This window comes from Oryctolagus cuniculus, chromosome 18 (genome assembly GCF_051225735.1).
Source record: "Oryctolagus cuniculus isolate XC-2025 breed Fujian yellow rabbit chromosome 18, ASM5122573v1, whole genome shotgun sequence".
Taxonomy (NCBI): Eukaryota; Metazoa; Chordata; class Mammalia; order Lagomorpha; family Leporidae; genus Oryctolagus; species Oryctolagus cuniculus.
In genome coordinates this window covers 18,910,477-18,933,353 of record NC_142884.1, presented here as the reverse complement: position 1 = coordinate 18,933,353, position 22,877 = coordinate 18,910,477, and the positions used below count along the sequence as shown (strand labels likewise).

The following is a 22,877-nucleotide window of genomic DNA, read 5'->3' as shown; positions in this document are numbered from 1 at the left end:
TTATTTATTTGAAAGGCAGAGCATCAGAGAGGGCAAGAGAGAGAGAGAAATCTTCTATCTACTGGTTCACTCTCCAAATGTCTCCAACAACTGGGCCTGGACCATGCCGAAACCAGGAGCCAGAAACTCCACTCAGGTCTCCCTCACAGGTGGCAGGTATTCAGGATTCCATCCACCATTTGCTGTCTCCTAGGGCATTAGCAGGAAGCTGTCCTGGAAGTGGGCAGCCAGGACTTACATCAGGTACTCCAGTATGGAACCAAAGGTGCCCCAAGCAGTGGCTTAATCGGCTGTATCACAAGATCCATTCCTTCCAAGAGTTGGTAAAAGATCAAATGGGGGGGGGGGGCGTGCTGTTGTGCAGTGGGTTAAAGCCCCAGCCTGCAGTGCTGGCATCCCATATGGGCACTGGTTCGTGTCCTGGCTGCTCCTCTTCTGATCCAGTTCTATGCTATGGCCTGGGAAAGCAGTAGAGGATGGCCCAAGTCCTCGGGTCTCTGCACCCACGTGGAAGACCTGGAAGAAACTCTTGTCTCCTGGCTTTGGATCAGCTCAGCTCTGCCACTGCGGATTTTTGGTGAGTGAACCAATGGAAGGAATGGATTCGCTCTCTCGCTGACTCTACTTCTAACTCTTACCAAAAAAAAAAAAAAAAAAAGATCAAATGAGGAAGTATATAGAGAACATTTACCCCACAGCCTGGACATAATCAATGTTCAAAAGTAGTAGTTATTTTTATTTTTACTAAGGTAGTATCTACACTACATCTAGATAATTACAGGGGGCAGGTGTTACGGGGTACCAGGTGGAGCCACCATCTGTGAAGCCACCATCCCATTATGGGCACCGGTTCATTTCCAGGCTGCTCTACTTCCAATCCAGCTCCCTGTTGATGGCCTAGGAAAAGCAGCAGAACGTAGCCCAAGTGCTTGGGCCACTGCTACCAACATGGGAGACCCAGATGGAGCTCCCAGATTCCACCTGGCCCAGAACCAGCCATTGTGGCCATCTGGGGGTAAGCCAGTAGATAGAAGATATTTCTCTCTCTCTCTCTCTCTGTAACTCTGACTTTCAAATAAAAAACTTACAAGGATAAAGTACAATATAGCAGTTCTAAAACTATTCACATAAAAAATACTTAATGAGCTTTTCTTTTTTAACAAATATTAGATTTCTAATAAGATAAAGTCAAATAACTGAAGAGAAATATCAATCTAAAATAACAGGTAAATCAGTCTCTCTGCACACACACACAATAAACACTAAAGATACCCAACTTTGCAAGTGAAAAAATGCAAGTTAAAACAAGAGATCATGTTCACCAGGCAAACAAGCAGAAATTAAAAAGCCTAGTAACAGGGCCGGTGCTGTGGTGCAGCAGGTAAAGCCACTGCCTGCAGTGCTGGCATCACATATGTGTGTCAGTTCAAGTCCCGGCTGCTCCTCTTCCAATCCAGCTCTCTGCTATGGTCTGGGAAAGCAGTAGAAGATGGCCCAAGTCCTTGGGCCCCTGCACCCATGTGGGAAGACCTGGGGGAAGCTCCTGGCTCCTGGCTTCGGATCGGCACAGCTCTGGCCATTGCAGCCAACTGGGGAGTGAACCAGCGGGTGGAAGACCTCTTTCTCTCTGCCTCTCCTCTGTGTAACTCCTTCAAGTAGATAAATAAAATCTTTTTTTTTTTTTTAAAAAAGACTATTAATGAGGTTGCATAGGAAAAGAAACCCCAATAATGATAGTATAAATTGCTATAATCTTTCTGGAAGGATATCTGACAAATCTGTCAAAAACTGTAATACACATTAAGAAAACTATTCTTAATAACATGTGAGTGCAAAGGCATCACCTGCCAAAGATGACAATGAAAACCCAGTAAGAAAAGTTCCTCTTGGGGCCGGCACCATGGCGTGGCTGGTTAAGCTGCTGCCTGCAACGCCAGCATCCCAAATGGGTGCCCGTTTAAGTCCTGGCTGCTCCACTTCCAATCCAGTTAATGCTCCTGGGAAAGCAGTGGAAGATGGACCAAATCCTTGGGCCCTGCCACCCGTTTGGGAAACTAGATGGAGGTCCAGGCTCCGGGCTTCAGCCTGGCTCAGTCTCAACCATCACAGCCATCTAAGGAGGAAACCAGCAAATGGAAGATCTCTCCCCCTTTCTTTTCAACTCTTCAAGAAAAATCCTTGGAAATTAAAAAAAAAAAACTTACTCTTAAGTCCTCCACCTACCCCAGGGGTATCCTGAGGGTGGAAAAGACCCCAGAGTCCTGGAAAGGGGGTCAGTAGGAAGGGGGTGAGAAGGACAGGAAACGGGTTGCCCCAGGGGTAGCTGGGTAGCACAAGCTGCTGCCCAAACCACACCTGGATGGCCTGCAGCTGGCTGCTCTGCGAGAGGAACAGCACAGGGGCTGCAGAGCAGGATGCCAGAGAGCAGCCGAGCAGGACACACGGACCCAAGCAGAGACAAGCTGGCTTACTGGAGCATACTACTCTGAGGCTGGTCCCAAGAGTGATGCACTCACCTCCCAAGGGAACTGTGGTGATGGGCATGGTGGGGCGTGGAGCACGAGGTCTCCAAAGGGGCCACAGAGCAGAGGTAACTTCCGAGTTCAGGGCGCACAGTGCACCAGTACCAGCTTATGCAAATAGAGACAGGACTGGGCTGCTCCCTATACAGCCTTTCTTCTGTTAACACCACAGTCTGGGAAGTGAGAGACAGAGGAGCTCCAGGTGAGAGTGGCTGCCCCACAGACTACAGAAACAGAAATCCAGCCCTCAGTAGTGCTCCTTAAAGAGCAGAGATCACAGGCACACCGTGCAGAATACAGCCTGGTGCAGGGGCCCACTCTAGGGAACCATCACACAGTAACCACACACCAGGAAGAAGGAGCCGTGACAGGGATGTAAGTTACGTGGATGTACCCACATTCTTATGGGAACACACAGCACAAAATGGCTTGAAAATCTAGCTGGCTGTCAAGAAGAAACTGGTTAAATCCAATAACCACATCAGTCATAGTCACCCATGAAAAAGACTCAAAGTGGTTAGGAGAGGGATATGGATTGGCAAAGAACCTCCACAGCTACTCCTAAGCTAATTCTGCAAACAAGACAGCCTGTTCTCTTCCTAAGAAAGTCCATGCCCAGAGAGGTGTCTAACCTCATGGACAGAGGGTAGGATCCAGGCTCAAGGGGGTGTAAGTGCAGACAGAGGGCGGATCCAGGCTCACAGGGGTGTGTAAGTGCACCGACAGAGGGCGGGATCCAGGCTCAAGGGGGTGTAAGTGCACTAACAGAGGGCAGGATCCAGGCGCACAGGGGTGTGTAAGTGCACTGACAGAGGGCGAGATCCAGGCGCACAGGGGTGTGTAAGTGCACTGACAGAGGGCAGGACCCACGATCACATGGGTATGTAAGTGCACCAATGGAGGGTGGGAAGGTCACAGCCCACAGAGGCCTCCAGGAGGAAAGACGTGGGACAGAGGCAGGCATGTGGTCAACTTTTTTTTAATGCTCCAGCAGTTTTATTTCAAGAAAGCTTTTCTTTAGAATTACTCTACTACTTTTTATAAGTTGTTTTTTTAAGTCAAAAGGCACAGAGCTCAGGCCCGGGAGGGGGTGCCTGAGAATTCTACTCACAGCCAGTTTGACCAGCACCAACTCAGAGGCTGCCTCCTGCAGAACCCAGACCTTCAAAACCTGCTCGCGGGTAACTGATGGCACATAAATGCAGACACGAACTGAAGGCGTTTACTCATGATTCCTGTGACTTCAGAACCTGTACTTACACAATCTCGGCGCTGTCTTCACAGAAGTCAATGTGCAATGTAACAGGCTTCATGCAGTACAACCGGAACTTTTTGCTCTGTAGGGAAGCTGCATAAATGATTCCACTGCAACTCGGATGCTGACAAATGAAGCAGAGAGAGTTCCATTATAAAACACACAACACAGAACAGACTCCTTTATAGCTCACCTAGGTCAGTAACATGCTTGCCGTAAAACAAAGTAAAGGACATCCCTTTCTGATTCTAACACAGCCTCCAACAGATGCTTGGAGACATCTGGCCAAGGGGACAAAACTGCTTCTTGGAGGGTGGAAAAAATCTTTCTGTAAAAGCAGAGAGATCCTACATAGTGATTCAGTGTATCTGTGGCATCAAAATTTCATGGCACAGGGGCAGGAATTCAGGGAGAGTGTATCTGGTGAGGCTCCTCAGGTTAAGACACACTGTGCAGCTGGCACTGTGGCGCAGGTGAAGGCGCCACCCACGGCGCCAGTGTCCATGCGAGTGCCAGCTTGGGCCCAGATCCACTGCCGATCCAGCTCCTTGCTAATGCGCCTGGGACATCAGTGAAGACAATTCAAGTACTTGGGTCCCTGTGCCCACATGGGAAACTCAGATAGAGTTCTGGGTTCCTGGTTTCGGCTTGGCTGTGGTGGGTATTTGCAGGAGTAAACCAAAGGATGAAAGATACACTTCTCTTTCTTTCTCTCCTTTTCTGTCACTCTGCCTTTCATACCACAAATCAGAAGGAAGGGAGGGAAGGAGGGAGGAAGGGAGGGAAGGAGGGAAAGAAGGAACAGAAATACTGCACAGGGGCAGGCATGTGGCCTACCTGCTGGGATGCTGCTTGGGATGCCCTGATCTCGTGTCAGAACACCTGGGCTCCAGTTCTTGTTCCACACCCAATCAGCCTCCTGCTGGTGCAGGCCCTGGGAGGCAGCAGGTGGCTGGGTCTCTGCCACCCACAGGAGAGACCACATTGAGTTTCCAGTTCCTGGCTCCAGCATGGCCTACCCAGGGCTGTTGTAGGTATTTTAGAAGTGAAACAAGAAGGCACGCACGTTCTCGTGCGCGCACGCTCTCTCGTCTCTCTGTCTCTGTCTCTCTCTCTCTCATCTCTCTGCCTTTCAAATACATAAAAAGTGAAAAATAAAAGGAAACACTGAATAACAATGAATAAGCCTGTGAAATAAATTCCACTTACTACGTGACCAGAATTACTCCAACAGTGCTGTCTATGAACAGATGTTTTAATAATTAGTATTTGCCAACTTTGCACAAAACAGCTGATGGACGGCGAGGTGACAAGTAAGGCAAGCAACAGACATGTCAACATATTTCCTCACCATCAAGCAGCTCTCTTCCCTGAAGCCCTACCCTTTGTCTTAGACAGGTTAGAGCTCTACTTAATCGTTTGATTTTCTTGCCAAAAATAAACTCAAAACACCAAATACAAAAGGAAAAGCTCCCCAGATGGCTAAACACAGTAAGTACTTTAAAAAAAAAAGATTTATTTATTTGAAAGAGTTGCACAGAGGGAGAGGGGGAGGGAGAGGGGGAGGGGGAGGGGGAGGAGGAGAGGGAGGGGGAGAGGGGGAGAGAGAGAGAGAGAGAGAGAGAGAAGGAGGGAGGAAGGGAGGGAGGGAGGGAGAGGTCTTCCATCCACAGGTTCACTCTCCAATTGGTCACACTGGCTGGAGCTGTGCGGATCTGCAGCCAGGAGCCAGGAACTTCTTCCAGGTCCTCCTGCACACGGGTGCAGGGGCCCAAGGACTCGGCTTTCCCAGGCCATAGCAGAGAGCTGGGTCAGAAGTGAAGCAGCCTGGGCTTTTTAACCGGCACCTATATGGGATGCCGGCACTGCAGTTGGTGACTGTACTGCTATGCCACAGCGCTGACCCCAAGTACTTTTATAACAATTATGGTCACAGAGGTGCAGAATCTCAAGCTGGGGAGGCACCTACTTTTCCCTTGAGTATCTGCAAATCCTCCATGTCTGATGAGCCCTTCTGCCACGAAACTCCTCTACGTGAGAGACACCTCTTACTGCACCGAAGGCTAGCTGGCTCTGCTCTTTTTGCACTGGAATAAGAGTCCTTGTGTTTGCCTATTAAATGGACATCCTTTTACTCTGGGACAAACCATGGGACAATTATCACTAAACACCAACAGTGACTTGTGCTGGCTTTTTCTTAACATTTATTTATTTGAGAGGTAAAGTTATAGACAGAGAGAGGGAAAGACAGAGAGGTTGGTCTTCCATTCTCTGGCTCACTCCCCAAATAGCTACAATGGCCAGAGCTGGGCCAATCCGAAGCCAGGGGCTTCTTTGGGTCTCCCACGTGGGTGCAAGGGCCCAAGCACTTGGGTCATCTTCTGCTGTTCTCCAAGGCCATGAGTAGGGAGCTGGATTCAAAGTGGAGCAGCTGGGATCTGAACGGGTGCCCATATAGGATGCTGGCACGGCAGGCAGAGACTTAACCTACTATACCACAGCACCAGCCTCGTGTGCTGGCATGTTCCCTCCCCCCTCCCCACCCAGAAACCATTTATTAAAACTTCATGCATTTTACCAATACAACTTTAGGAACACAGTGATGTGCTAATGTTTTCTAGTGAGCTGTGACATGCAGTCCCACAGTCAATGAAGGTTACTGTCAGGACGAGCCTGAACTGTCTCCGCACCCTACGTGATAGCCACACCTTTACTCTGTGACGCAGAACAACCAGGAATACGCACTTGAGTATATAATCTGCTCTCTGCAACCTGAGGGTGGCCATCAATTTCCTCCTCTGTGGAGACACGGAGAGTTTCTCTCTACCTCCTGGTGGTGAGGCAAACCGCACTGAAGGACCCACCCCATCTCACGTGCAAACTAAGAGGACAGGCCAGAGAGCAGCTGGCACAGGGCACCCAGGAGACGAGAAGGGAACAGCCTGAACCTGCCCTGCCCCACCCTAGGCAGGCAAGTGGAGAAAGGCCACAGTCACTCTCTCTGTCCTCATTAGGACCATTTGCTCCTCTAGTCATGGATGCAGAATGGAAACCTGCAGTCTTCCTTCATCATTTATCTGAAAGTCAGAGACAGAGAGACAAACAAAGATGCCTGTCCCCTGGTTGATTCATTTCTCAAATGCGGCAACAGCCAGGCTGACACCAGGAGTCCAGAACTCAGTCTCCCGTGTGGGTGGCAGGGGTCAACTTGAGCCCTCATGTGCTGCCTCCCGGGGGTGCACTGGCAGAAAACCAGAGTGGAGAGTGGAGCTGAGATTTAAGTGCAGGCACTCTGATGTGATGCACAGGCATCCAAGTCGTGACTTCATCACCGCGTCAAATGCCTGTCCCAAGTTTTCATTTCTTAAGGCACAAAAATGCTCAATGTCTTCTTTTCACAAAAGGTAATCCCCTTACTTTAAAAACTGACATTCTCCTTTAAAATTCATCATTATCTCCTTAAAGAGAGTAAGGCAAACAGACATAAAACCACACATACGTACTTTTTAGATTTTACTGGAATGTACCTGGCGAAGTCTACAAGGAAACACTCTGCCAGGTAATGGTCTGCTGAAGACATGACTGACTTAATGACGGCCCTGCACCAGCACCGTAGCTCCGGACAATACACCACACAGACCTGCAAAACAGAAGGCAGGCTTTATTACGTTCAGCAGTAAAACCTCTAGTCACGTGATGACAGCCCTAAAGGCTCCTCTCAACATCGTCTCAGCCTGTACCCAACTTACAGGAGATGACACAGGTGTAGGAGGCTGCCCAAACTGAGCACTGTCTCCCAGGAAAAGGCCCCCCAGGAAACAGGGATCAGCTGAAAGGAAAGTGCTAAACGGGAAGAATTCCAGCTCACCAATACAGAAGGAGTGGGAGAAATCACCATATTGACAACTAATGGGCTGGCGCCGCGGCTCACTAGGCTAATCCTCCGCCTTGCAGCACCAGCACACCGGGTTCTAGTCCCGGTCAGGGCGCCGGAGTCTGTCCCGATTGCCCCTCTTCCAGGCCAGCTCTCTGCTATGGCCCGGGAAGGCAGTGGAGGATGGCCCAAGTGCTTGGGCCCTGCACCCCATGGGAGACCAGGAGAAGCACCTGGCTCCTGGCTTCGGATCAGTGCGATGCGCCAGCCACAGCGCAGTGGGAGCAGCGGCCACTGGAGGGTGAACCAACGGCAAGGAAGACCTTTCTCTCTGTCTCTCTCTCTCACACTATCCACTCTGCCTGTCAAAAAATAAAAAAAAAAAAAAGAAAAAGAAAAGAAAACAAATGAGGGGCCCATGCTTTGGCATAGTAAAACCACTACCTGCAGTGCGGGCATCCTATATTGGTGCCGGTTCGAGCCCTGGCTGCTCCACTTCCAATCCAGCTCTCTGCTATGGCCTGGGAACACCGTAGAAGATCGGCCAAGTCCCTGGACCCCTGCACCTGGCGTGGGAGACCAGGAGGAAGCTCCTGGTTCCTGGCTTCGGATCGGCACAGCTCTGGTTGTCGCGGCCAACTGGGCAGTGTACCAGGGAGTAGAAGACCTCCTCTCTCTCTCTCTGCCTCTCCTCTCTGCATAACTCTGACTTTCAAATAAATAAATCACTCTTTAAAAAAAAGAAAACAAATGAAAGTGGATTCGGGCAGTGACAGCCACTGAATGGAGAGAGCATGAAGTGAAACACTCACAGCAGTGCCACGAAGGAGGGGTCATCCTAGCATGGCTTGCAAGTGGCGCTCTCTCCCATGTTAAACCCACGTGAAGGTAACAGCACACCTGTTCTTCAAAACAAGTGACCCCGAATCTATTCACAGTGTCCTGTTTAACCACCTCTCCACAAAAGGACAGGGAGAAAGCGCTCACCTCCTGGGTAAATGCTCACTGTGAGGAGGCCATCATGCTTTCCCAAACAAGACTGCACTTAAAGGACCACTGACCCCGTTCCATCCCTCCAGTAAGTCACTGCTATGGAAAAATAACAAATTGGTCACTAAGGACATTTGTGGGCACGAGGGAAGGAATTCAGATGAGGTCTTGTCTCCCTCCTAACGAGTGTTCATGTCCTTCCCCTCCATGCTATTACCGAAGTTCACACTTGGAACATGGCTGACCCAAGAGAAAATCAGACCACAGCAATGGTGGCTGAGGCTGCACGAAAGCAAAGAAGCCCTGATGTGGAGCACAGAGCAGAAACAATCCCAAGTCAGTCAAATCCATGAGCAACCAAAGAGGGAGGCACTGGCCCAGAACCGAAAACCCCAGGTCCTCTTTGCCAAGGTCCGTATACCTGCCCTGGCTCCCACCGCCAGGAAGACGGCCCTAACACCTGGATCTGGATGGCATCTATCCCAAGGCCCCACTTGGACCTACACAAGCACCACCCCCTGCCACCATCAGCCTGAGTCTCATGCAACCCAAAAACCTAACACAAGGCAACAACCATGAACGTTAAAATACTCTAATCACATTCATCATTCTAAGCTCCTGAAATATTTTTAACAATTATCTGGTAGACAGAGCACTCCTACCCAATGATTCACTCCCCAAGGCCCACAACAGCTGGGGGGGAGAGGGTGAAGGCTATGAGCTAGGAACTCAATCCAGGTCTCTCAGGTGGGTAACAGGGACCTAATTACTGGAGCTATCTATCATCTGGTGCTTCCCAGGGTCTGTGTATTAGCAGGAAGCTAGAATCAGGAACCGAATGCAAACACTCTAACATGGTGGTGTTTCAACTACCTGGCCAAACACCCACCCCTACATCCTGATTAGTGTTTCAAGATAGGATAATTAAAGGCTGGTGCTGGTTCCAGTTCCGGCTGCTCCACTTCCAGTCTGGTTCCCTGCTAATGAGCCTGCGAAAGCAAAGCAAGATGGTCTGAGTCCTTGGGTCCCTGCACCCACGTGGGAGATCCTGATGGAACTCCTGACTCCTGGCTTCGGCCTGGCCAAGTCCTGGTCATTAAGGCCATTTGGGGATTGACCTAGAGGATGGAAGATCTATCTGTCCCTCTAACTTTGCCTTTCAACTAAATAAATCATTAAACAATAATAAAGATACAATAAATAAAGTGCATTCAGATACATACCTGTCCTTCTTCCAACATTAATGGTTTTATTTCTGTATCTTTACACATGCTGTTATAGAAGTCATTCATGGCGCTATTTAGTTTTTGATAGTCGACTTCATGATCCAAAAAGGGACTACATCCTTTTATAATAACCCAGAAGCAATCTGGATCTTCAACCTGCAGAATTTTTAGAAGATTATAAAATAATGCATGATTTCTTTTAAAACCAAATAAACCTCAGAACCATGTAACTTTCTAATTTAAGTGATCTATCATTTTTGACAACTACCTTTCTCTTAAATGGTCATACCAAAGAGCCAAAGATAAAATTTAAAACATGTAATCAATAATATGCAATTCTCAATTATGTAGTACAACTCAAAAAGCAATCAGTTCTATTTGGTCTCCTGTAGCTTAAAAATATAAATATTAAACATATTCTTCTTATTAAAATACCTATTAAAACATCCATATATACAAAAGGTTCAGAACATTTTTAGTATTCTTTTTGTGTAAGAAAAATAAGTATGAATATATATACAGCCTGCTCATATTTTTTTAAATGACAGCAGATGAACCAAAACAAATACAGATTACCTCCTACAGGAGAAAAGAATGGAGTGGAAAGAATAAGGATGAAACTTAGACTTCTCTGAATGGGTCTTATCTACTATTGTTATTAGAAACCAAGATTTTTATTGTTAGGGGAAAGAATTATAAAATGGAAAATTAAATTTTTTAAAAGATTTTATTTGTTTGAGAGGTAGAGTTACAGAGAGAGGGAGAGACAGAGAAAAAGGTCTTTCATCCGCTAGTTCGCTTCCAAAATGCCCACAATGGCCAGAGCTGGGCAGATCCAAGACCAGGAGCCAGGAGCTCCTTCTGGGACTCCCATGCAGGTGCAGGGGCCCAAATACTTGGGCCATGTTTTACTGCTTTTCCAGGCCATACAATAGAGCTGGATAGAAGAGGAGTAGCTAAGACATGAACTGGCGCCCATAAGGGATGCCGGCACCACAGGCAAAGGCTTAGCCTATTATTCCACAGCACCAGCCCCCCAAAATTAAGTTTGATTGACAACATCACTAAGAACTCATGATTTGGGGCCGATGCTGTGGTGCAGTGGGTTAAAGCCCTGGCCTGAAGCGCCAGCATTCCATATGGGTGCCGGTTCGAGTCCCGGCTGCTCCACTTCCGATCCAGCTCTCTGCTGTGGCCTGTCAAAAAAAAAAAATCGTGAGTTTTTTTTTTTTAATTTAATTGTATTTATTTGAAAGAGTTACAGAGAGAGGTAGCAGTAGAAGATGGCCCAAGTCCTTGGGCCCCTGCACCCACGTGGGAGACCTGGAGGAAGCTCCTGGCTTCGGATTGGCACAGCTCCGGCCGTTGCAGCCATCTGGGGAATGAACCAGCAGATGGAAGATCTCTCTTTCTGTCTCTACCTCTCTCTGTAACTCTTTCAAATAAATAAAATTAAATTTTAAAAAAGAACTCACGATTTTTTTCTTTTGACAGGCAGAGTTAGTGATAGAGAAAGGTCTTCCTTCTGTTGGCTCACCCCCCAAATGGCCGCTACAGCCAGCATGCTGCACCAATCTGAAGCCAGGAGCCAGGTGCTTCCTCCTGGTCTCCCATGCAGGTGCAGGGCCCAAGGACATAGGCCATCCTCCACTGCCTTCCCGGGCCACAGCAGAGAGCTAGACTGGAAGAGGAGCAACCAGGACAGAATCCAGCGCCCCAACTGGGACTAGAACCTGGGGTGCCGGCGCCACAGGCGGAGGATTAGCTAAGTGAACCATGGCACCGGCCAGAACTCATGATTTTTCAGAGGTTTTTCCTAACTCTGTCTACTGAAAAGGTATGGAAGCAGAAACACCCAGAGATATGGAGTCTAAGTTACCAGTGGCAGGAATAGAAGAGTTCACCTTAGTAATCGTATTATTTTTCTGAATGTTTGACTATTCTGATAATAAATAACTGGAAAATGAATAGCAGTCATTCTGGCAAGGGCAAAATAGTGTATAAGTTACACACACAGCACAATTATGAACCCTGAAAAAACACAAAATAAATGAAGAGCTAGCAAAAGCAACAGACACTGGAGAGCTGACCCTCGAAAGAAGGAACTTCACTGGGCACTTCCCAGAACACCTCCCAGTTGTACAGAGTGGCAACAACTCAACACAAAGTCACACTGTGGCTCGGGGAATCAGAGCTGTCGGTGCCAGTGAGGATTAGGGGGAGAAATCCTGAAACAGCCATAGAGGGAGCCCTGATGTCTGCACATCAACACCCCTCCCACCCTTGCCAAGTCCTGAACGGCAATGGGGGAGACAGCAAGGAGTACTGAGTAAGTGAGCAGTGCAGGGCTCAGAGGAGCACGCAGTTACAGCTGCTGCCCCTAGAAACAGCACTCCGGGCATGTGGCTCCATTCAGTCCTTCGCACTCAGAGACAACCAGATTCCAGCTTCCAGCAGCACAAGGCCACAACCCTGGGATGACTGCAATTATTCATTAAAGTGCTCACTTGAGTGGTGAGCATGTGGCCTAACAGTCATGACACTCACTGAATCCCCCCGCCAGAGTGCTAAAGATTCAATATTCAGTTCCAGCTCCTGACTCCAGCTTCCTGCTAATGCAGAGCCTGGGAGGCAGCAGTGATGGCCCAACTGGGTTCCTGCTACCCATGCAGGAGACCTGGAATGGGTTCCCTACTGCCAGCTTTGGCTTCAGTCCAGTCCTGGCCATGGCAGGCGTTTGGGAAGTATATCAGTAGATAAGAGCTATTTCTCTCCCCCGCCCCCTGTTACTCTTAAATAAAATGGATAAATAAATAAGCAAGCCTGCCTGCCTGCCAGCCTGAGAAAGCTCCACAATGCCAGAAGAACTGACTGTTCAGGCTATCATCTGAGGCAGGCCCCAACCTTCCGTTCTTAGAGACTTCACTCAAAAAAGCTTACAAATCTGTAAGTGTGTCCCTGCTCAGTAGCCACTCCTATGAGGCCAGGGCCGCCATGCCAGTTTCTGCAAGATGACAGCGTGCTAACTTCCATAACTTCCAGCTAGCACACACAGCTGGGATCACCGCATTTACCCTGAATGACCTCTTCTCACTCTTCCCTTGAGCTGTGCCAACCCCAGCCCTCCCTTTAAAACACCCAGGCACCTCCGCACCACTGGTGATGGAGCTCAGCTCTCCTCAGGAGGTACTGAATAAAATCTGTTTTCACTGCTTTAACTAGTCTCTGGCCAAGTCAAAACTGTGCTTCTTAGTGAAATAATAAAGAAAGGACATGGATTGTAAGATTGGAATGGAAAAGATAAAACGGTTTAGGTAAGCTGCAAAAGGTGTGTGGAAGTCTTAAATGCTTATAAAATTTTCTTGTTAGCTACAAAAGTTATCAATCTGTTTTTTTTTTTTTGACGTAAGATTAAAATCTGATCCTCTGTAAAAGCAATGAGGTTGATGAAATACATAAGTGTTAATAGATATTTGGGAAAATAGTCTTTTTGTATCCTACTGAGATAATCTTTGTCTCATTAAGTTCTACTTGTTTAAAAACAGCTGAGCTTTAAAAGTTTTAAAGTTTTAAAAGTCTGTTTAAATATGGACTTGTTTTACATGTCAAGCATAGAAAGCCAAGACACTGTGGCAAAAAATGTTTTACATGAAGGATCTCCGTGAGGCCCCAGTGAAAAGAAGCAGCCATCAAAAGAGGATGTACTTTTCTCTAAAGGGAGGAGAGAACTTCCACTTTGCTTCTGGCCTTGTCCAAATACTGAGAGTTGTGGACTCAAAGGCTTCCTTAGTCTAGGCAGCTCATGTCAAGAGCCTCGGGGGGTCACTGACATCATAGATTTAAAAAAATTAACACTCTTAAGATTTCTTTATTTGAAAGTCAGAGTTAGAGAGAGAGGTCTTCCATCTGCTGGTTCACTCTCCAATTGGCCGCAATGGCTGGAGCTGTGCCAATCTGAAGCCAGGAGCCGGCGCCCACATGAGATGTCGGCACTTCAGGCCAGGGCGTTAACCCTTTGCACCACAGCTAGCCCCATTAATTTTTTTTTCCTCTTTTCTTTTTTTTTTCTTCCGACAGGCAGAGTGGACAGTGAGAGAGAGAGAGAGAGAGAGAAAGGTCTTCCTTTTTGCTGTTGGTTCAACCTCCAATGGCTGCTGTGGCTGGCGCACCGTGCTGATCCGATGGCAGGAGCCAGGTACTTATGTGCAGATTGTATGTCTATATAAAAATTATTAAAAACGGTTTTGATTGCTTATGGATAAAAAACACTCATATAATGCCGGCGCCGCGGCTCACTAGGCTAATCCTCCGCCTAGCGGCGCTGGCACACCGGGTTCTAGTCCCGGTTGGGGTGCCGGATTCTGTCCCGGTTGCCCCTCTTCCAGGACAGCTCTCTGCTGTGGCCAGGGAGTGCAGTGGAGGATGGCCCAGGTGCTTGGGCCCTGCACCCCATGGGAGACCAGGAAAAGCACCTGGCTCCTGGCTCCTGCCATCGGATCAGCGCGGTGCGCCGGCCGCAGCGCGCCGACCGCGGCGGCCGTTGGAGGGTGAACCAACGGCAAAGGAAGACCTTTCTCTCTGTCTCTCTCTCTCACTGTCCACTCTGCCTGTCAAAAAAAAAAAAAAAAAAAAAAAACCACTCATATAATACTGCTAAATTAACACAAATTACCTTTCTGGTGCACCTGACTTAAATAAATATGATAAATAGGCTGTTCTCAATTTGTTGGTACAGAAAAACTAAAAAAAAATTTTTTTAAGTCATTGACATGTTTGCATTTGGGTCTGCTGGTCAAACAAGTTGCACTTGTGTTAGGTATTTGCAACCATAAAGGTATACTATTTATCTAAAAACAATATAGTTAGAGGTATAATACAGTGCTCATTGCTCCCTAAAGTCCAATTTAAAGTTGTTCTTTGGCAAATTAATAACAAAATTTATAGACAAATTAGGTAAATGATCTTCATGTTTTGATCGTACTTAAAGAACATAGCTCTCCTCATGGGCATTGCATTGTTTCAAAAAAAAAAAAAAAACTGTCAAAACATGCCTGTGACTACAGACTTCTAGCTCAGCCACCAAAGATTAAGGACAGAACTCAACAACCCCTTAACTGACATCCTAGAGGATGCCTCTGTGGTCTGCTTTAGCAGGAGGAATGTAAAGATAGGTGTCAAGCCAACTAATAGCTACTTTACACAGTGTTCTGCCATCAAAGAGACCCAGTGAGGCCAGTCTACCCCAAATGGCATCAGGCTTCAATTTGGAAAGCCAGGAGATGGGGCAAACAGCCATCCTGAAAAAAAGCCAGCCTCTACCAAATTCTGTCAAGAGCTGGGTGAATGGAATTGCCTTGGGGCTGAAGGGATCCCAGGTTAGAACCACAGATCCTACTGGCTCCAAGCTCAAAGAGCCCTTTACTCTGCCAGCTTCCAAGATAACTACTGCCATTGAGGGCAAGGCCTCGGGTCAGGACAGGCAGGACTGCAATCTTCCTTTCAGAAGTGCCGCCTGTTCTGTACTACCCTCCTGTTCAAGCCAGCTCTTCTCCCAGGCCGCCTAGGTAATGGAGTCAACAGGGCGTCTTCCCTCATGAGGTTCACACCTTTCTTATGATGTCTCTTCCACTATCCCATGTAAAGACAGAGAGAGGTTGGGCCTCATACGTACCTGGCCAGGCCTACATGCCTCTCTCTGTGAGAAAACCTGCTCCTGGTTTAGAGAACACATTTCCTAGGTACTCTAATAATGATTCAATCTTTTTGTTTTAGATCCTGTTGTATCTAATTTGCTTGTTAGACCTGCAAATTCCAGACTTAGAAAGCCACAAAGTGGGGAAAAAGTCCTCTATTTTAAAAAAGACTTCTCGGGGCTGGCGCTATGGTGCAGCGGGTTAACACCCTGGCCTGAAGTGCTGGCATCCCAGATGGGCGCTGGTTCGAGTCCCAGCTGCTCCACTTCCGATCCAGCTCTCTGCTATGGCCTGGGAAAGCAATAGAAGATGGCCCAAGCCCTTGGGCCCCTGTACCCACGTGGGAGACCAGGAAGAAGCTCCTGGCTCCTGGCTTCAGATCGGCGTAGCTTTGGCCATTGTGGCAAATTGGGGAGTGAAACAACGGAAGGAATACCTTTATCTCTGTCTTTCCCTCTCACTGTCTAACTCTACCTCTCAAATAAATGAAATCTTTAAATCAAATAAAAAAGCCTTCAAACAGATAAAACAAATTCTTAGAAATAAACAGACCCTTGTTCCATCCACCCCTACTACAGTCAAAGTCCTCAAGATAGCTCCCTGGACCCACCACAACACAGACAGGCAGGTGGCCTGAAACTGGAGTGCAGCTCAAATCCAGCAATACTGTACAAGCTGAGCCTCTGACACAGGAGGGTCAGCCCTAAAGAGACCAGCAGGGCCGGTGGCTGCAGAGAAACTCCGGAAGTGGACTGACTTACCCAGGGCCGAAGCTTGAGGGAACAGCTGCCCAATAAAATAAATGCAGCGATCCTTTAGTTTTTGTCTCTTTAGATTGGTTTTAAAATTTTAAGCAACTTTTGTATACAAATAGGTGATGAGGACAAGATCATAAAAACAATTACTGATCAAACGAAAAAGGTCACCCTTGGGGCAGGGGTTGCCCATCCACCTCAGCAGAGGGCCCAACTGGACCCTCAGCACCATGGGCTATGCGCCTTGAGGGGTGGCTGACAGTAATGGAGGCTGTTCATGAGATGCTGCGCAGTGCTGGGGGTGGGATGCCCCCTAGCACCTGTGGGGGCCATAATTAAGAAACGGCTGTTTTCCCCTGAAGTGCTCTAGAAACACAACGCAATTCCAACAGGTTTTACTGGTTGATTTTTGCAGGGAAGGGGTGGTTACAAATCAGCATGCTAATAATGAGCTCCTCCTTGGAAAGACAAAGGAATTAGGGACTGGTGCTGTGGCACAGCGGGTTAAAGCCACAGCCTGCAGCAATGGCAAACCATATAGGCATCAGTTTGAGTCCTGGCTGCTCCACTTCCGATCCAGCTCTCTGCTATGGCCTGGGAAAGCAGCAGAAGATGGCCCAAGTCCTTGGGGCCCTGCACCTGCGTGGGAGACCTGGAAGAAGCTCCTGGCTTCAGATCAGATAAGCTCTAGGCATTGCAGTCATTTGGGGAGTGAACCAGCAGAGGGAAGACCTCTCTCTCTGGCTCTACCTCTCTCTGTAACTCTCACTTTCAAATAAATAAAAATAAATCTTTGGTTAAATAAAATCAAAGGAATTCAAACAGCCTAAATAATCATGAGAAAGAAGAACACAACTGGAGGACTCACTATCTGACCTCAAGTCCCAGTCTCAGCTGTGAGACTACAGCCATCAGGCGAGGGTGGCGCTGGAGAAAGCACAGGTGCTGAGCTCCATAGGACACACACACACAAAGGGACACACGCGAACATGGTCAGCTCCTGTTTGATAAAGGCACACAGGAAAGCAATGTACACAGTATACTCTTTTCAACAAATGGTCCTGCAGCAATTAAATACCCACATGCAAATAAAACAAAACCTCCATCCATTCCTGACCCCAAACAAAAAATTAAGTCAGATGGATCACATAGCTAAATGTGAAACTCCTAAAAGAATAGGAGGCAACCTTTGTGGCTAAATTAGACAAAGATAACATTACCAAAAGTATAATTCATAGAAGCAAAGACTGATAAATTAAAGTCCATCCAAATTAAAACCTTCTGCTCCTTGAAAAACATAAGAGAAAGGAAACTGGGAGGAAGTATTCACACATCATACATCTAACAAAGAACTTTGTAATATATAAAGAACGTTAAGGAGTTCATAATTATTAGAAGAATGTACAAATCTTAACATATACCTCACCAAAGATGGCAAACAAGCTGGTGACAAGGAAATGCAAATTAGTACCACAATGAGATACCATTGCCCACCTACTAGAATGGCTACAATTTGGCATTTTGACTGTTGGGGTGATTTCACGATGCTATGCATTTTTCAAAATACAGAAGTCTACACAAAAAGGAATGAATTTTTCTGTAAATAAATTATACATCAATTAAAAAATAGGGGTGGGCTTTTGTCATAGCAGTGAATCCTCAGGCAGGGTCTGCGTTCCACATGGGAGTGCTTAGGTTTCCGTGCACGTTCTGATGCCGATTCCAGCTTGCTGCTAATCAGTGCACACTCTAGGAGGCCTCTTGACCATGGCTTGAGTGACTGGGTCCCTGTCCTCAGTGTGGGGGACTCAGGTTGAGTTCCCAGCTCCAAGCTTTGGCCTGGCCCCGCCTTGGCTACTGTGGGCATCTGGGGTGTGAACAAAGGGATGGGAGAGCTCTGTCTCTCCTTGTGTCTCTACCTTTCAAATAAATAAGAGTTTGGTGGGTGTCCCAATATTGATACTATTTTCCACACTTTTCTGCATCTCCAATGCATTTTCTAATAAAAAGTTAAAATTTTTAAATTAATCTGAATTTTTAAAAAAGATTTACTTATTTATTTCAAACGCAGAGTTAGAGAGGGAGGGAGGCAGAGAGGGGGGCAGAGAGAGATCTTCCACCCACCAATTCACTCACTCCCCAAATGGTTGCAATGACCAGGGCTGGACCAGGCTGAAGCCAAGAGCTTCATCTGGGTCTCCCACATGGGTGGCAGAGGCCCAAGCACTTGTGTCATCTTCTGTTGCTTTCCCAGGCACATTAGCAGGGAGCTAGATCTTAAGTGGAGCAGACGAGATTTGAACAGGTGCCCATATGGGGTCCTGACATCACAGGTGGTAGCTTACCTTGCTATACCACAATGCTGGCCCCAGCATCAATTTTTTTTTTAAAACATCTTGTCCTCTGACGTGGCATAACTTATGTAGCATTTTTACTAAAAATGTCTAACCTAAATATATTAATATAATTATAATTATTGAGGAATACTTTGCAAAGTGACTGCCCTTAGTCTTCAGAAATTTCAGTATCATCAAAGATAGACCAATGTACTGCCTGCATGAACTCTACAAGGCCATGACAATTAAATGCATGTGTAGTTCTGGGTTCTTTATCAGAAAAAACAAGCTACAGTAGACCTTATGAGGACAAAGGGAGTACAGACTGTGTATCAGGTAACAGTGTTGCACCAACATTAAATTTCTCAAGTGTGATGATTACATTATAGTTCTATAAGAGGAAGTCTTTGTTCCTAGAAAAATCACTTAAGTGCTCTGAGTTCTAGACTCATTCTCAAATGGCTCAACCAAAAAAGAAAAAGTAATTTTTACATACACATATTTCTGAAGTGCAAACGCAGCAAAGCGTTACCAACCAGTTAGTGTGGGTGTAGTACACACAGGCATTCATGATGCTGTTTTGTGTTTGAAAATTTTCCAAAGAGTAATTTAGGAAAGACGTTTACAAAGCATTCTTAGGGGTGGGCGTTTGGGGCAGCAGTCAGGTCACGGCTTGGGATACTCAGAGTGCCTGGTTCACATCAAGGCCACACAACCACCAATCCAGCTTCCTGCCAACATGCCTACTGGTCAGGCAGCAGATGATGGCTCAAGCACTGTGGCGCTGTCACCCACGTGGGAGACCAGGACTGAGCTCTAGGCTCCCAGCTTTGGCCTGGCCCAGCCCTGGCTGCTGTGGGCAGTCTGGAGTAAACCAGCAGATGGAAGAACTCTGCTGACCTGTCTTCCCAATGAAAATACATAAATAATTTTTTTTATTGTTAAATGTTGAGGCTGCTAGAATTTTTTTTTTTTTAAATGAAATCTGCTCCTAAAACCTGTAAAATGCAAGCCAGGCCCAGTTTTTGCAGACAGCAACATACAGAGTTCTAGTTGCCAGTTCCTCCAGGAGCTTCCCAGGGAAGGCCGAGGACTACTGCTTTCTGCCACTCTCCAAGGCCACGTGCCCAGCCATCAGGGTGCTACGGCCTCCCAGATTTCAAACACAGAAGTGTGTGGCCCGGGCTGCTTTCCTCATATATGCTGTGTGTACTTATGTATTTGAAAAGCAGAGTGACAGAGAGAGACGGACAGCAAGAGCAAGGTGGGGGATGGGGAGAGAGCTCTTCCATCTGCTGGTTCACTCCCCAAATGCCCACAACAGCCAAGTCTGGGAGGAGGGAAGGAACTCCACTCTGACCTCCTACACAGGGGCAGGGGTCAAAGTCCTTGGGCCATCATACGCTGCCTTCCCATGTGAGCACACAGGAAGCTGGACCAGAAGCTGAGCGGTCAGATCTGAACAGGCACCCTGAGGTGCGATGCAGACATCACACGCGGCACCTAACCAGCTGGGGCGTGCGAGCCCTCCTCCCATTCCTGGCAGCCAACAGCTCTTCTCTGCCCTCCTTAGCCAGGAGAGGTCTCGGCCCCGCCAGATGTGGCAGAGTCTCCTGCAGGCCGGACTCTTCAGGAACAGCACAGCTGCCCTGCTACAGGGCTCCTGGTGATGCGGCTCTCCAGGTACAGCTCTCGCCTCTGTCTGCGTCACCCAGGGAGGCCGCTGTCTTCTGGGTCGCTGCTTCTCTTCTCTGCCGGGTTCCTGTCTCATGACCACCAAGAACCAGTTTGAGTCCCACCTGTTCCACTTCTGATCCAGCTCCCTGGGAATGTGCCTCGGGGTCCCAGTGCTTGGTCCCCTGCCACCCACATGATAGGCCCGGATGGAGCTCCTGGTTCCTGGCTTCAGACTCTGCCAGATCTGGCTGTTGCGGCCATTTGAGGAATGAACCAGTGGATGGAAGACCTCCCTCTCTGTTGGTCTCTTGTCATTCTGTTCTTCAAATAAGTTAATCTTTTTAAAAAGTCGTGGCAAACTCCAGATAAAATTCATCCTTTTGGGCAATTTTAAGTGTACAGTTCAGTAGCATTACGTAGACTGGCACTGTTGTGCAACCATGAGCACCAGCCATCTCCAGAATTCCTCACCTTGCAAAACTGAATCTGCCCTGTACGCACAAACCCAACCTCTGGCAGCTGCCATTCAACTCGCCCACAGAATCATACAGCACGTGGGCCTTTCTGCTTGGCTCACCTCACTTCATATGACATCCTCATGTGTAAGAGGACACCTCAAAACTAAACAATGTGAAAGCTAAATAATTTCCCATCCTCCATGCACACCACCCTGAGGGTACCCCATCACCTGTTGATGGGCACAGGGTGGGAGGGGGCACCGTATCCATGGAAATGCCACATCAATCTGGATCAGGACAGCCGGAACCTGGACCTCACTGGGGCACATACTCCTATAAGGGGCAGAAGATTTGCTCCAAGGGTGAGCCAGGTCGCAGTCATAAGTGGAGGCCGGGCAGAGCTGAGGGGGGACATAAGCTGGTTCCAGGGCCCAACACACACACGGGTTCCCAAGCAGGAGGGCACGAGTCCAGCACTTCTTGCCCAAGTCCTGCACCCACGGGCGTGCACGTGGCAGGATGGGTGAGAGCCCTTTCACAGGAAGGAATTGGGACTGACATATTTAGGACTGATGGAGAACATTGACTAGTGCAGAGGAGCCTCCCAGGGAGACCTGAAATCCCTTCAAAGTCTGAGAGCCGAGGCCGACGCCATGGCTCACTTGGTTCATCCTCTGCCTGGGGCGCCAGCGAACCATATGGGCGCCGGGTTCTAGTCCCAGTTGCTCCTCTTCTAGTCTAGCTCTCTGCTGTGGCCCGGGAGGGCAGTGGAGGATGGCCCAAGTGCTTGGGCCCTGCACCCGCATGGGAGACCAGGAGGAAGCACCTGGCTCCTGGTTTCTGATCGGCGCAGCACGCCGGCCGTGGCGGCCATTTGTGGGGGGGGGGGGGGTAGTGAACCAACGGAAGGAAGACCTTTCTGTCTGTCTGTCTGTGTCTCTCACTGTCTCTAACTCTGTGAAATAAATAAAACAAATTGAAAAGTCTGAGCCAGGCCTCCTTGCAAGGAGTCAGCGGCTTCGGGGGTGTGTGACGCTCTGGTCGGGTGAACCCACAGAACACAGACACCACCCATCCCCCTCCTTCGCGGCGCCCCTCCCCATCCCACACCCTGGCTCCGGTTTGTAAACTCCCTCCTCCAGCGCCTCCCCTCCGGCTTCCTCGGGAGCCCTCCCGGCACCTCAAGTCTCCAAGGTGGCGGCCCATGCCCGCCCCGGGGACCAGGACACCCGCGTGAGGAGAGGGCGGCGGGGGGGGGGGGGTCCCGGAAGCCGAGCCCCGAGGGCGGCGGGGGAAGGGCGGGAGCCAGGTCCACGGTTCCCCGCGAGGGCCCTAACCTAGGGCGGACGTGGGCTGGGGTGTGCGGGGCACCGACACACCTGCCAACGTGCCCGAGTCAGGAACGCACACCTAGTGCGAGACAGCTCGCAGCAACCGCCCTCCGGGGTCGTCGGGAACAGCGCACGCGCCCCCTTCTGAAGCGACCCCCACCCGCACTCCAGCCTCCCGCCTGCACAGACCCGGGCCCGACCGTCCCTGCGCGGGCCGCTTGCTCACCTGGAGCACCAGGACCTCGAGCATCTTCGCCGCGCCTCTGGCCCGCTTGCCCTGGACGACGCGCCCGGCGGCGAGCATGGCGGGCGTGGCGAGCCGCGCGGCCCCTCCCGCCGCCCCGGGGGCGGCCCCTGCCGTCGCGCCGGAAGCCTCAGGCCTCTGCGGGGGCCGTGCCCACCAGCTCGACGGGGACTCCAGCTTCCTGCCCTGGACGCGCCCCCGCCTGCAGGCCGGCCGCCACGCCCCCCAGTGCCGCGCCTCGTCTTCCCACCCGACGCCGCCGCCGCGGGCGCGCTCTGGGCTCCTCGTCGGCTCCACCCCGCGCCCCCCGGCCTCTCGTAATGGCGCCCGCCCCCGCGCCGGCCTCCAGGCGTCCAGAAGCCACGTGGGCGCCCAACGGCCCCGGACAACGGCCGGCCTTGCGCAGCGCCGCCGTGCGGTGGGGAGGGGCGTGGGGGCCCCGCGGTCCTGGGCGCGCGGCTCGCTTCCTGGGCCGCGGGGCGCCCGGGGGCTTGGGGACCTGGGCTGGCCTCCCCG

The 22,877-nt window shown here is 49.3% G+C and overlaps 1 protein-coding gene across 1 annotated transcript; it reads right to left on the bottom strand.

Moving 5' to 3' along the window:
* Window positions 1–3,695: 3,695 nt before the first annotated feature.
* LOC103347487 (putative ATP-dependent RNA helicase TDRD12) lies at window positions 3,696–22,480 on the bottom strand. The gene is made up of 5 exons (XM_070062359.2): window positions 22,344–22,480; window positions 17,192–17,315; window positions 9,865–10,023; window positions 7,281–7,417; window positions 3,696–3,901 (listed from the first exon to the last, which is right to left on the bottom strand). Exons 2-5 carry the CDS (start codon window positions 17,225–17,227, stop codon window positions 3,832–3,834), a joined length of 402 nt encoding a protein of 133 aa, XP_069918460.2. The 5' UTR covers window positions 17,228–17,315; window positions 22,344–22,480; the 3' UTR covers window positions 3,696–3,831.
* Between the last annotated feature and the right edge of the window lie 397 nt (window positions 22,481–22,877).

Excerpts from the sequence above, each read along its gene's own strand:
- LOC103347487 (XM_070062359.2), bottom strand. The coding sequence starts at position 17,227 with ATGGCTGTAGTCTCACAGCTGAGACTGGGACTTGAG. Across the intron at positions 10,024-17,191 it reads AGCTGAGACTGGGACTTGAG|GTTGAAGATCCAGATTGCTT; the intron begins GTCAGATAGTGA and ends AAAATTCTGCAG. Across the intron at positions 7,418-9,864 it reads TAATGTTGGAAGAAGGACAG|GTCTGTGTGGTGTATTGTCC; the intron begins GTATGTATCTGA and ends TCTGTTTTGCAG.